Source organism: Denticeps clupeoides, chromosome 18 (assembly GCF_900700375.1).
Source record: "Denticeps clupeoides chromosome 18, fDenClu1.1, whole genome shotgun sequence".
In the NCBI taxonomy this organism is placed as follows: domain Eukaryota; kingdom Metazoa; phylum Chordata; class Actinopteri; order Clupeiformes; family Denticipitidae; genus Denticeps; species Denticeps clupeoides.
Window position 1 is genome coordinate 7972305 of NC_041724.1, and position 15374 is coordinate 7987678.

The following is a 15374-nucleotide window of genomic DNA, read 5'->3' on the forward strand; positions in this document are numbered from 1 at the left end:
CCCTCAGAGCATGTAGTATTCAACCTAGTGTGTGCATTTAACACCAAAAGAACAAACTATTCCACGATCTTGCTTATCATCAGGGCTGGTAGTGGGAGAAGACAGAAGAAATAAGCAGAAGAAATAAAAAATGAAAAAAAAAGAAAACCGTGTGGTAGTGGCCCAGTGGGTTAGACACTCGCCTATGAGTCAGAAGGCCACAAAGTCACAGGTTCGAGCCCCACTTATTACCATAGTGTCCCTGAGCGAGACACTTAACCCTGAGTTAGGTTACTGTCCCTGTAACTACTGATTCTAGGACGTTCTGATAAATGCCGTAAATGTAAATAGGGCTGCCCTGGTGGTGGCACCCTAGTTATGCCATTTAACTCAGATAGGCCTGAATCCAAACTATATGCAGGAAAATGTAACCACACACAGAGACAATGCTTCATTTGTTGCACAATTTATGATTAAAGAGTGACTAGTTATTTTATTTGATTCTTACACCAGCTGTTTTACTGTTTTAAGTGTCTTGAGGTCACAGGTCACTGTGTGCTTTTTTTGTACTTTAATGTTTAATGTAAAACAGAAGTGATACTGTAACAGAGTAAAGTGTTTCACCTTTTGCCCTCCATGGATGAATATGGACACCAAGCAGACGTGAAAGTGATACCGGAGCTGCTGGCTTACTGGTTTTCCCGCATCTTCACGCGACGCGACTTTTACTTTTAAATGTCAAGCCGCCACTCCAGGGCAGATACGGATTTTGACAGTTCGCCTGCTTTGCTTATGGAAATCCGCTCATTTTATATTCAAACTCGGGAGATGGCAAATGATTGTCACACGTGAGACAGCAGGTCCATACCTCTCCATTCAATCAAAACATGCTCGGCAACATCCTATTATAACAACACGGCCAAATCTCGAATGCTTGTAATTATGTAGTACAGCATTGTCCAGGTATTGCTACTGAAACAGAATTTTTTTCAATTTTATTTATTCAAGTTTATTCTGTTAGATTTTTGGATGATTTTGAAGAGTCTTTGAGATTTGTTTTTAAAATTTTCTACCACACTAATGATATTAGACTGTCAGTATGTCAATTTATATATGGACTATAAAGATAAAAAAAGAATACTGGTATGGTAGATGGATCCAAGGATTATATCTTGTTATGTCTATAATATATGTAATTGTTGATATATTTTTTGTAATGTTTTGTAATATTTCTACCAATTTGGCAACCGCCACATTGCAGGATTTGGTAGACATACTTTGTCCTTTTTATTTGCATTAAAGAAATCTACACTTATGTGACCTTTTTTTTATCATGTTTATATGATGCTCTAAATTTTCAATGGAAACCAACCAGCCATAATACAGTGATGCACTGTTGTTAATTGGTGAATAATTGGCATGAATGTTAAATCCAGCCTTGACCGCGGACCAGTGTTGCACGATTTTACGCTTGAACTGGAGAGGGTGAACCAGAGGCAGATTCTCCTAGTTCACCTTCTTAAGTCATTTGCGTCGGGAAGCGGCCCAGCGCCTAAACATATGCAAATGGGGCTGCTGATTAACATTCAGAGGAGGAGCCTGGCCGACCTCAGCCGCTGTAAGCACATTAGCATAACGCTGGTTGATATTCGCGACGCTCGTTAATATTCTCCGAGAGATGGGATGAAACATTACTCAGGGAGCCGACCAGAGGAAGGCGAGGAGGCAAACAAAAGAGGTCATTGCTCAAGTCTGGGTTTATCCTCCTCGCCTTAATGGCCTGGAATAGGACGTAAATATAATCTCCGCAATTTTTGACAGTCGCAATAGTTTGGCAATGTCTCCTCTGTCAGGGTACGAGCTGTAGGGGTGGTGTTCATAACAGCCACTCAGACTAAAATAATAAATACACAACATGGGCCAGTGGCTTCCATTATTTGAAATAAGAAATGCATGGGCGCCATCTGTAAGGTGGCACACAGGCTTGGCAGGATGCTGGGACAATGGTTCCACCTTTTTCCTGTGGCTTTCCCTGAGTTCCTTCCAGCCGGTGCTGTCGCTGCGATAACGGACAGGGCAGATAAGCGCAACACTCCGACATCCTGCTTCTCTTTCACAATCGCATCCAATAATGGGCCGTTTGCTGTCATTTTTCCGACCCGCATCTCAACGTTGGCCTTAGAGGGGGAGCAGAAGAATGACTGGTGTTTGTACATTTTTCCTGTTTCCTGGTTCTCACAAGTTTTTTTTAACCATTCTATCTATCTATCTATCTATCTATCTATCTATCTATCTATCTATCTATCTATCTATCTATCTATCTATCTATCTATCTATCTATCTATCTATCTATCTATCAATTTCTGTCAATTGAATTGGTTACTTTAGCTACCAGTATTCAGACTGCTGTTGGTGATGAGAGCTATTTATTTATTTATTGATTGATTGATTGATTGTGGCCCTAGAGGAACTACTGATCATCTTTTCTGGAAATTAATATCATCTGTGGCCAATCAGTTGGAGGATATACAATACAATATACATAGTGTGTGTGTATTTGTGTGTGTGTGTGTGTGTGCATGTGTGTGTGTGCGCACATTTTTGAATGCCGCTTTAGAGGTCTGAATTCAGTTTTCATGATGCCATTTTATTATTCATCTAATAGAAATCTCAAAAATACACCTAAAGGTGGAAGATGATATGCATTTGATTGTGCACTGCATTATATTGATATTTACTGGGCCATGGTAAAAATGTTCAGACGTTAGCGGGGCAGGGACGGGGTTATTGTTATTTACCGCTGGATAGAGTGTGTGTGTCTTTCTAAGCCCGTGGATTTTTCTGTAAATCCTCAGCTCTTGTCCCCGGCCAGCGCTGCCCTGATGAATGCCCACAGACGGCCGCATTATGCTCCAATCAATATGGCTTTATCTGCAAGCAAACACACGCTCACACACGTTATTTCACCTGAGGTCTAATGTGTGTGTGATCAGAGTTGTCATTGTCACTCACAAGCCGACAAAAGAGCTACATGTTTTATTATTTTGGTTATTATGGGTGTGTGTGTGTGCGTGTGTGTGTGTGTGGCAGTCCCGGGCGAGTGAAGTGCTAAATAAAGTTAATCAGTGTGAAAGTCCCGATCAGATCCCTCACTGATTGTGACAGCGAGGATTATTTCTACAGATAACAGAACTGGCCCTGCCTGCCGAGATGCTGGCCTGCATCATTAATACTCAGCGGCCTGAGAGCTGAGGACTTGATGAATACAATTACACACGCTGACTCATGCACACGCTCATTTCTGCGGGATTTAGATGTTGATTATGAAGGGAAATGTTTCCTCTTATCTTATAAAAGCTGCACCACGGGGCTGGACAGTGGGCTCTTCCATTTCCATTTATGGCATTTATCAGATGCCTTCTCCTTGTAACTTAATAGTTAGGGACAGTCGTTACAGGGACACTCAGGGTTAGGTGGTGTGCTCAGGGACACCATGGTAGTAGGTGGGGTTTGAACCTGGGTCTTCTGGTTCATTGGCGAGTGTGTTACCCGCTAGGTTACCCTGTGGTGGTAGTAGCCCCTACCAGCACTCCGACCAATTCTGTAAAAAGCAATTCAACACAAAGACAATCACAAGCCAGACCAACATATTGTATTATACCACAGTTAGCTCTGACCTGTCATTTTGGCTGGCTGAGAAGAATCACTGGATTAACAATATTCTGCCAATTCCGACTCAATATCGTTAAAGTTTCTCTGTAAATATAGAAAATAGGTATGGACAATAAAGCTACAACTGTCACGACACAGAGAGGAGGAGGACCCAGGCACAGAGGGCAACATGACACTCACACCAACACACAGGAATCAGCTTCGGGATAAATGAGCGAGGAAACGGGGAAAGGGAAGGTCAACTCATGCACACACAACGCACAAGACCATTACACACTCTCATACGTACACTCTAAAGACCCCAGAGGCACCACCACCTCCGGCCAAGAGAGGACTTCCAAAACAGACTGCGAAACAAGAAAAAAAAAAAACGTCGAACCGTCATCGGGTGTGCCCGTCTGAACAGGATAATAAAACAGAAATCTTCGGGCCCAACTGCGAAATGTAAATGTAAAAATTTTTTTGTGATGATGATTAATTATTACCATTTTTTTTTACTACTGTAATGTTTCATACGCAGGGGCCAGCGGGAAAGCTTTAAGCGAAGGAAACCGTGTCCTCTCACCTCCCAAGCCCTCCGCCTGCGATCATGATGCCCCGGTTCCGCTCGACTCTGGAGCAAATGTCAGCTGCGTGCCGAATGCAGTTATTGGGCTGAAACGGGAACGGGGTGAAGACTTAATGCCACCACACACGGCTGTGTCTGCTCGGGCCGAGGCTGGAGGAATGGGTGGAAATGTTAAGCCTTCCATCTTGTTTCAGCCGTAATGTATTGAGCCCTCTGAACTATGAATCCAAATCAATGGCGTCTCCTCTGCAACAGCATTGAGTTTCTTTAACCACAGGTTCAGGAATTTAAACCCCATACAGGCCAGGACTCATGTGATGCAGAATTCAGACTCTATGACAATGTCTATGACAATCAAAAATGAGCCATAACAAAATTAACAGTCAAGGCCATTTATGGCAGCGCACAAACACACATATACTCGCGCACACACACACACTTCTCTCTTGGCACATCAGCTCGTGAGTACAAATAAGAAGTGGATAAGCTGGTTGACCCCTTGACCCCTGGCGTTTATTCGAGAGGGTGAAGGATTATGATTGGAGGTCATGAAATCTGAGGGTGAATGCTGTTTAAATACTCACTATTGTCCTATTACAACTTGGAGTGTTTGCGTGTGAGCATCTGTGTCTATGTGAGAGATTGTGTGTGTGTGTGTGTGTGTGTGTGTATGACAATCTGTCCTCACACATCACACTGCCTGAGTCAAAAATAAATATAATAACTTTTAGGGCTTTATTAATGGGAATAAACAAGACAGTACGTGCTTATTGGAAATGAAAACGTGTGAAGAAGAACAAGGTTAAGATCCCCTACTCTCTGGCATAGCTAACTAGCTGTCAATTGTTATGTGAGTGGATTTATTTCAGTACACCCAGAGCGGATTTACTGATGTTTTTTTGTGATATTTTTGGCTCTTTTTTGGGTGATTATGGTCTGCAACAATCTGGCAGGGCTGTTTGCTCTGTGCTTAACCCCATCTTTGTTTTTTAATGTGCTCAAACGCCCATGTTTTCCTGCCGTGTGACACTAGCCTGTTATTAACATATTAAACTAATGTCTAAACTAACGTCATCAGTGTGAATAATCAGGATGCTTAAATTAATTGGAACTATTTCAAAAGCGTTCACAAAAGTATTAATTTTATCTTGTGTCCTACATACACGTCTGCGCTGAAGAATTGCTTTCAATCTCATTGTACGTGTATAAAATTCATCAAATAAGCACATAGTCACATAAGTCGATAAGTCATTTGGTTGCGCAGTCATATCGATCATGTGACTGCCGGACGCCAAGGCCCCGTTCCATGGCGCATCTCACGTCACTTACGGGCAGCTCTGGCCATAACAGCAACCACACGGCCGTCCAGGGGGTAGTTTGTAAGCAGAGCCATGTTGTTGTGGGTGCCGGCCTACGTGGTAATGCGCTATTGATCCCCTTTCTAAATGCAGTGTGGATTTGTGGGGTTCGTTCCCAGTTGCAGGACAGGGCCTCTGAGTTTGGGTCGTACGCGTCAGAGAATCTGATTTGTTTTCTGCAGAGCACACCTTGTACTCAGTTCTGCTCGATTAAATGACCAAGTACAATATTTTGCTCTTATTTGTTCAACTGGGTTCTCTGTACGTACTTAAATCACTGGATATTTATGCAGAACAAGCTTTGAGAGCCATATATCAGCACTCTTGACCTCATACACTCCTTATCAACCCTGTTTTGCTGTCACAACATTAATCAACCAGCTTCTGCTACATATCTGACTGCTGGACAGCCGATATTGAAACGTCAGGTTCTGGCTTTCTTGTAGTAATGATGACCCTTTAACCCTTTGGCCTCTGCTGACCCTGCAGGAGAGCGACAGTCTATGGTGGGACGCCTTCGCCACTGAGTTCTTCGAGGAGGACGCGACACTGACCCTCTCCTTCTGCCTGGAAGATGGACCGAAAAGATACAGTAAGTCACCGTTCCTGTTTGAAACGCAGACGATGATGACTGCGGTGATGTCTGTGTTAATGTGTCGGCCCCTCTAAGCAGCGTGGCCACGCAGAGTGATGATGAAGTACATACATTTCTGTGAATCATATATAACTAGCTCGTACATAAGTTAGTATAAGTTATTCAAGCTCGTTGCTTTTTTATCTAGTTTTAACCACAAGGCACTATAATAACACTATAATAACACTATAACACTGTAATAATAAAAAATACTTTTAATTATACTAAGTATTATTTATAGCAGTAATAATAATAATAAAATTGCTGTATTCGCACAATGCACGTTAAAAATTGACTAGGGCTGTTCGATGTCGTAAAGTAAACAATTTCAATATAAAAACACTGTATCATGATACGTCATACATATTAATGTACTTGCGTAATGAAATCAGTGCAATCGTGACATCATCTTTAGGGCATGTCGCCCAGCCTTAGCTTTGGACTTCTAATGTGGTGTGCTCCGGGGGAGAAAAGATCCGGACAGTAGCATCTTAATATCATAATGCTGCATTTACAAACACTGTTTTTTTTTTCATAAAATTATGAAATAATGTCACATTAATTCAGCTTACACATCTTTTTTGATTCATTGTGTGTGGGTGGGGACTACATATCAGTAATATGCACAGGTCCCCACAAGTAGCGTAATGCATGCGTGCATGCGCTCCACTCTCCCCCTTCTCCTCCCCCTCTGGTGAGTGACAGCGCTCGCGTCAAAACACGTCTGAGAGAATGAGATTCACGCTGCGAGACGTGACCTGCGAATGAGAGCCAGCGGCGCCGCTGTCCCGGCTGCGTGCGGGCGTTACACTGCACCTGTCTTTGGACCCAAAACTCATATTATATACATGTGTTCTGTGTTTTTAAATGCGCCGTTCCCTATAGTCTCTGTTCCCTATAGTCAGGAAAATATGTGCTCAATATATTCATGTTGTTGTTAGAAGGTATCGACCAAATATCAATTTACCAATACTGTGAACAAACTATGGTTGTGTGCCATATGTCAGTATATTGTTATTAAAATGTGCATGTGATCCATATGTTGTATAGTGACCTCTCCCATCTACGTCATGGCCAGCATGACTGGAAGATTTAAATAATTTTTTCCTGGTTTCTGTTGCATTGCATTATAATTAATACCAATTCGACAGGTACCAACTAATTCACAAATTGAATAGTTTGTTCACGTAAGCATGTTGCGTAAATCACCATGTCATTAGGTCATTTAAAATGTTTTTATTAAATTACTATTCTAATATTTAAGGGCCATCTCTATCTATAACAAGGGCAATCTTAAATCTATTTTTATTTCTTTTTCAAATAATCAATAATCTTTTTATTATTGAATCCAAATAATTGCTGGATTCAGTTGTATTGATGATTGTTCATGATTTGTTGTGTGTCGCAATCCCTTTATCCTGATTTGTTTCTCTTTATATCGTGGAATAATAACCAGCCATAGTAAAAATCCCTACAAAGTACACTTCATATCATATAGAATTCTACATATAGACCAGTATAGACCAGCTGTACTGCATTTCTATATTTTGAAAATTGTTGATATTATAGAAGGCATTTTCCTGCATTGGACTGACTTCGCAGTAAGCGAGTGTAGTTACTCCTTTTAATTTTAAAACGTTCTTTTCATGTTTCTTGTATAATGAGGTTGTTTCCAGAAGCGCCTCTCGCTCCCTCTTCTCCTTTGTTTCTGTCTTTTTCTCCATCTCTGGTTCTCCTCTCTCACGTTCCCTCTGTCTGCCTCTCTGTCTCTCTGTCCTTTGATGGTTTGAGGCAAACACTCAGTCGTGGTGCCCTTGCTAAGTCGTGCAGAACCTGCTGCCTGTTGCCCAGAGAGAATGACACACACCCTCATTATTCCCATATCTGTGTGTGTGTGTGTGTGTGTGTGTGTGTGTGTGCGCGTGCGAGCGAGCGAGCGAGAGAGTGTCTGACTGTCTCTCTGTGAAAATGACAGTGCTTGTGTTTTTTGTCTTCCGTTTGTTTGACATGCACTCTCTGCCCCTGGTCAGCGAACCATAATTAGCAGGTCTCAGGTCAGCGAGTGCCAGTCTTTTCACTGGATGTCTCTGTCAAAACTGAACGATGGCCCTTCAAGTACGTCTGAGGCAAACGACACAAATGAGTCTGTGTTAAATAGAAATGCCATCGATCTATAGGGGGCTTTAGAGCACAAGGTCCTAGCTCACAGGGGCAGAATGTTCACCAAAAGGGCTTTGCAGCTGGAAAAAGGTAGGGATGATACTGTCAAGAGATATGTGTTCTTATTATTTAGGGCCCGGGTAGGGCAGTCACAGTTGCCCTATTGTTGTTTCTGCAAGGACTATTATTATTTATTGTTATTATTATAATTTTTTTTATTTTCCTTCTTTGCTTTCCACTTCATTCATATTACGTTTTGCTTTTATTATTTCACCCTTATTATTATTTTCCACTTTGCCATTTTTCAGGCACTTCCTATGCATGGAAACACCCACACATCACAAAACATGCAAATCTTGCTCACAGACATGTTTCGACCCGGGTGTGGCCAGGGGGGCTCAACAGCGCCACCTAACACGTTACCCCTTCTGGTATAGTGCCACTGGCAAGAGACAAAGTACCACCTTGCACTTTCTACTGTCATGCTCGTACGCCGTTCATCAGATTAAACATGAAATTTGGTCAATATCTTGTGAATTTTTTATGAAAAGTTTCTTGTCCATGACATTTCAAATGAGCATGTTTTCTCCGAGCATGTTCTTCAATGACAAGTCTAAGCCTTATCAGGGCTCTTAGTTTGTATACTTGATATTCTATAGAAATCGAACGAGAATTGCTGGTGTCTTCCCATTGTAAGTCGCTTTGGATAAAAGCGTCTGCCAAATAAAGTAAAGTAAATGCAGGGTAAAAGCTGTGGTTTTGGAGCAAACATATATATATTTTTTTATCCTGTGTGAATACAACTTAACTTACATACCTCAAACATGGTCACCATGTGGCACTGGTGTCCTGGACGTTAAGGAAGGTTGCTGGCTTGAATCCTGATCCGCTGAGGTGCCACTGAGCAAAGCACCGTCCCCACACACTGCTCCCCGGGCACCTGTCATGGCTGCCCACTGCTCATTAAGGGACATTTTGTTGTGTCACCATGTGCTGTGCTGTGTATCACAATAACAATCACTTCACTTTCATGTGTGTCAATACAATCTGAACAAGTTACCATCCATTTGCTAAAATGCATAAAAATACTTTATATTATATTGGTTTTCACATATCCCAAATGCGCAGCTCATTAACCCAACATCCAATTCACACCAAGACAAGTCCTTGACGGTGTTGTTGTGTGGTGGTGTTACTAAGTCACCTGTTTCTAAGTCAGGCTGCTCTTCCTGTGAGTGAGACACTGACTGCAGGTTCCCATGCATCTGAGTGTGAGCTCCTCTAGGCTAAAAGGGGCGGGGCTTAGCCTGCTGTAAGAGTGCGCTGGAGAGAAGGGAGTGGGAGCGGAGGAATGTCCGCTTGTGGTTATATATATGTACATCAAAAAGATGATAGTGTAGCTTTGTTAGGTAATCAACATTATTTTAACCTACTGTATATTGGACATTAGGGCTATAGCAGAACGCTAAAACGAAATAAAATTGCACCACAGCAGACATTAATGTATTGAGTGAAAATCTAATTGGTGGCCGTGCCTTGGTTAGAGGCACCAGTAATAAGAGCAAAAACAACAAGAAGAACAAAAAAATCATTACTGCACAGGAGTTATCTAGCATATAACCAGTATCTTCCAACCTTTCATATTGGTGCCCAACTGGCTGGTGTTCAATTAAAAACCAAGTAGATGAACAGAATATGGACTGTGTTGCCAGCTGGAACGCTGGTGCAGCTAACAAGCACATCCAAAATCCAGACCCGGCCTCCTCTTGTCTCTATTATCCACCGCTTTCGCTTCCATTTCGCGTCGGCCTCTGACTCATGTGTCTCTCACCGTGGCCTCCTGTTTTCCAAGCGTCCTCTGTGGCTGTCTGGTGGTAAACATGCAGCATTCACCTCCACGCCTATTAACATCCTTGTAGCAGCGTATTCATCTGCCGGCTAGATGGCATCTGGAATTAGAGATATTTGCCTGCGCTGCTAGGTTAATAATACTCTCTGAAATAATAGAAAATTATGGAAAATGTGGTGCAATGCAGCTTCTGCCAAATCTACCCTCTGGAACAAAACATGGATGCACGCATCGACAGGTGCACAAAGGCTATGTGCACGCCGCAAGACTAACTGTTTAATTCAGATTGGCACATTGTTACATGAAATGCTTCTGAACACAGATTGGTTACAATAAAACCTTTCAGTTTTTGATTGTATAGTGGTGTCGCTGAAAAAAAAACTATATTAGGAAATGGCCCAAATTGTAATCGGAAAAGTCAGACTTAGCATGGTTTGTACTGTTCACCTCAGAAATGTGTCGCATTGAGACAACAAAATCATAATAGAGTCACGTCAGCCTTCTAGTATGAATGCAACGTGGGCTGTCCATTTATTTAAACCTTTAACCAATTAATCGTCTATTTTGCAATACATTAAATGTGATTAATTACAAAAAAATTGCAAAATACAAAGTTAATTCTCAAAGACTCAACCTTGATATAATGCATACTCAAACCGATGACGTTTTTGCCGTACTCATACTTCACAGTCTGTCTGTGTTTTTTGTAGGGATTGTCTCTGGCTGCGATGAATTGAACACGTTGAATATTTTCTAATTAATTACAGCAAATAATGCATTCATTTTGACAGCCCTAGTTTTTAGCCAATCACAGCACATGGGTAGTTATGTTAGGAAAATCAAATGAACTTTTTAAAGGAAGAAAAATGCGATCAGATTATTGAATTATTCTTCAGAATACTCAGTTATTCAATATTTGATAGTTTCAGTAGAGCAATGCAGCATCATGTGAGTGGAATAAAAAAGAAGCTGCCTATGCCCTCAAACAGACCCTCCTCCTCTCTTGGTTTAGTGTTAATTCAAACGATATGTACACGCTCTGCGTTATGCAGCGTCATCATAATTACAACGTTTGTGTTTTTACCTGGAGGGCAAGGTGACCTCGAAATGCTTAGATAAAAATTTTTTTCCCACCTCTCTTTTCTCCAATTGTTTCCACTCTCTCTGTTTTCACTCTGAGTATTCCAGCCTGCTCCCACCTAATATCGGAGAAGCAGCAGGACATATTTCATGTGCGTTAATGGGAGAAAAAAAACTTGTTATCTGGCTTTTTTACATATTCATCAACTCTGCGCTCTACACGTTCTGTACATATTAATATGCAAATGCACCGGGTGCAGAATATAAAATGTTTTTCCTCAGAAGAAAAAAAATCCTGACATTTTTTTGAAGGCGCTCTACTCTTTTATTGTAGCAGTTGCCTGGTGTTATTTTAATATGCTTTTAAAAATGCAAAGTGGCTCTTAGTTGTGCACACTGGAATAAAATAATATATATACATAAATAAAATGTAAAAAAGAAGTTTCTCAGTTTTTGTTTGTTACTTTTCTTCGGTGTACGGCCATCATGATGCATTTAACTTTTTTCAGAGCTTGAAATACACGATGCTGCCTGCTCTCTACTGTGTCATGTGGGAGGCTGTTGGTTTTGATTTTTATGTCATTAGGGTGACACAAGTTACCTGAGTTTTTTTCTTTCCTTAAGCGGAAAAAGAAATGCAACCTGATGCAATCTCTGTGCAACGGCGAGCCACAGTATCCTCGCCTGCCGATCTGATAGTCACACTGCAGATTTGCTTGAAAGGAGCGCAGAATGGACGGCACCCAGAAGCCAATCCAGCATGCTGGCAACATGCACTCTAAACCAAATAAAAATGTAGTAACGGTCGAAAACGTTACGTTTTAGACACTTCCATTCTGTTTTAATAGGAAACATCCAGTATCCGTCCAGTTAATCTTATTGTGAGACACTGACTGCAGGTTCCCATGCATCTGAGTGTGAGCTCCTCTAGGCTAAAAGGGGCGGGGCTTAGCCTGCTGTAAGAGTGCGCTGGAGAGAAGGGAGTGGGAGCGGAGGAATGTCCGCTTGTAGTTATATTTATGTACATCAAAAAGATGATAGTGTAGCTTTGTTAGGTAATCAACATTATTTTAACCTACTGTATATTGGACATTAGGGCTATTGCAGAACGCTAAAACGAAATAAAATTGCACCACAGCAGACATTAATGTATTGAGTGAAAATCTAATTGGTGGCCGTGCCTTGGTTAGAGGCACCAGTAATAAGAGCAAAAACAACAAGAAGAACAAAAAAATCATTACTGCACAGGAGTTATCTAGCATATAACCAGTATCTTCCAACCTTTCATATTGGTGCCCAACTGGCTGGTGTTCAATTAAAAACCAAGTAGATGAACAGAAGCCAATCCAGCATGCTGGCAACATGCACTCTAAACCAAATAAAAATGTAGTAACGGTCGAAAACGTTACGTTTTAGACACTTCCATTCTGTTTTAATAGGAAACATCCAGAATCCGTCCAGTTAATCTTATTAAACCCGAGGCGAATGCAACTTGTGGACAGACTGCTGCATGAAGACACACACAGGCACTTTGAAATGTCGCTTCCCAGAACTATGTACCCGGGGAGTAGAGGCCTTCATTCATTTAAAGAGACACAAATAGGCTGTGGCCTCGGGGCTCATTGCAGAGAAGATCCTGGCACATGGGGTACGACCACCGGTGTCATATCAAATATATTTTCTGCATTTTAAAGGCGCACAAGTAAACAAGGGGAGGCTGCTTGCTGGTAAGTTTATGCTATCGCTGTGGCAGTTGATGCACAGTGTAGACATAACAATGAGACAGAGACCCCTTAAAATATGGTTGTCACCATATGTCTATGAAATATTGTTATTGTGATATATAGTCAGAAAAAGAGAACAGGAAGAGTCACAAACCTTCTCTCCATTAGAAACAATTGCAATTCACACTCATAATTTGTAATGTACTGACCAGTGAATTCTGGCCATATTGTCATTTTTAATAATTAATTATAGTTAAAATACTTGTGTTCAGTTCTAATCTCTATTCTGATAGAACTTTTTCTTAATGATGGGCTTCAAGGCTTTGGCGTGAATATATTTGGATTTAGTTGCAGGTCCCAGGCAGGACAGATCTCAGATTAGTCTTTGGGTCTTTGGTGGACGTGTCTACCAGGTTCTAGAGAAATAAAGCGTACGTTCCATTTTGTTGCCGTGGTTTGCACAGCCGTTGAAAGGACCTGTTGCCGAAGGAAGTGTCTGTAATGAAACGAGGCAGCGGGGAAATGGGCAGGGTCGGGGAGGGGTGTGAAAGACGTTTGTCGTGGATTTTTGTCCCACCAGGAAGGATTAAGTAAGGGGATTAAGTAAGTGAGCATCGAGCAGTGCGACGTTTCCCGATGCCGTGCGGCCGGATTGATTTAATTTCCGTGCAGCATGGAAGTGAGCTGAAGTTCATACACACTCACACACAGTGTTAACATCAACTATAAACTGATCAGCCATAAAATTATGAACAGCTGCCTAAAACTGAGTAGGTTTTGACTTGAGGGCAGTGAATGGTAAAGAATGATAAGGGCAAGGAAACAGACCCGTAATCAGAAGGTTGCCGGTTCGAATCCTGAGTCGCCAAGGTGCCACGGAGCAAACACCGTCCCCACACACTGCTCCACGGGCACCTGTCATGGCTGCCCACTGCTCACCAAGATGACGGGTTAAACGCAGAGGACATTTCATTGTGTGCATCATGTGCTGTGCTGGGTTTGACAGTGACAATCAGTTCACTTCAGGTCTCACGAAAACATTATCGAGCCATATCAAGTTGCCCGCAGCAGATCCATGGACTGGGCTTGTTTTCCCAGCAAATCCTTCATATGTCGAGCATGGATTGAAATGGAGATTTTGAAGGCCAAGTCAACACCTGTGTTCCTCAGACCATTCTTGGGAATTTTGTTGTAGAGTACACTGCTGTCAGGGACTACTGTTTCCTGGTCACCATCAATGATTAGGTGGGTGGTACATGTCAAAGTAACATCTACATGAATGCAGGACCCAAGCTTCCACAGCAGAACATTGCCCAAAACATCATACTCTCTCAGATAAGCAATGCAAACAAATCTGCGGAGCCATACGATGTGAAAGTGAAAGTGAAGTGATCGTCATTGTGAAACACAGCAGCACAGCACACGGTGACACAACGAAATGTGTCCTCTGCCTTTCCCATCACCCTTAGTGAGCAGTAAGCAGCCATGAAAGGAGCCGTGTGTGGGGACGGTGCTTTGCTCAGTGGCACCTTGGCGGTTCGGGATTTGAACCTGCAACTTTCCGATTTCGGCTCCGCTTCCTTAACCGCCAGGCCACCACTGCCCTGTAATATAAACATATCCCACCCTCATCTGGCTGCCATTTTAATGTTAAACGGCTAACCATTGTATCAGTGGTTCAGTGTACTGTTACAAGAGAAGACAGGGCAGGTGGAGAATCTTTGACTGTGAACATTAATGTGAATATGGAATGGAAGGGTGTGTGTGTGTGTGTGTGTGTGTGTGTGCATAACTGACAGAAGATGAGCTGTAGTCTACTGTTTTCATTATTTCTTTCTTCTGTTCTCTTCTGTTCTGGGCACCTTTTGTCTGGTCTGTTTTATGTGCTGGTTTTGGAATATGAAGGATCGTTCATAGCCAGGGAATTTATTATTTGCATTTTGTTCTTTTTGTGTTTTTCATGTTAAATGATAAGCGGAGGTGTTTGGCGGTACACTTAATTTCCTTGTATCCGTTGTGCTTTTCTTCCTCCAATCTCCACTATCTGCCCCTTTTATGAGTGTGTATTGGAGGCCAAACTAAATGATGATGATGTCTGCTGTGACTTCTGCCTCCTCTTCACATAATCACTGTTCACAAAAACAACAAAAAGATGACTTGGTGAACAGATATTACCTCATATATATTTTAGAGGTCTGGTGGAGTCCATGCTTTTAGGTTTAACAATAGGGACCTATTCAATTATCAGGCATGTGGTCATAAAATTATGACTGATGGCATGCTTACTGTCTTCAGTTTTATTTATGAGACACTGCAGCCCTGTTTCTTTTTACACTTTTTTTAATAATGC

The 15374-nt window shown here is 41.8% G+C and overlaps 1 protein-coding gene across 4 annotated transcripts in view; it reads left to right on the forward strand.

The window, feature by feature from the left end:
- ldb2a (LIM domain binding 2a) overlaps window positions 1–15374 on the forward strand; it is a 38792-nt gene that overhangs the window by 2141 nt on the left and 21277 nt on the right. For all 4 annotated transcript variants that reach the window (XM_028960504.1, XM_028960505.1, XM_028960506.1 and 1 more), the window contains exon 2: window positions 6067–6169. In XM_028960504.1, the coding sequence (XP_028816337.1) occupies window positions 6067–6169 (103 nt within the window). The remainder of the gene's footprint in view (window positions 1–6066; window positions 6170–15374) is intronic.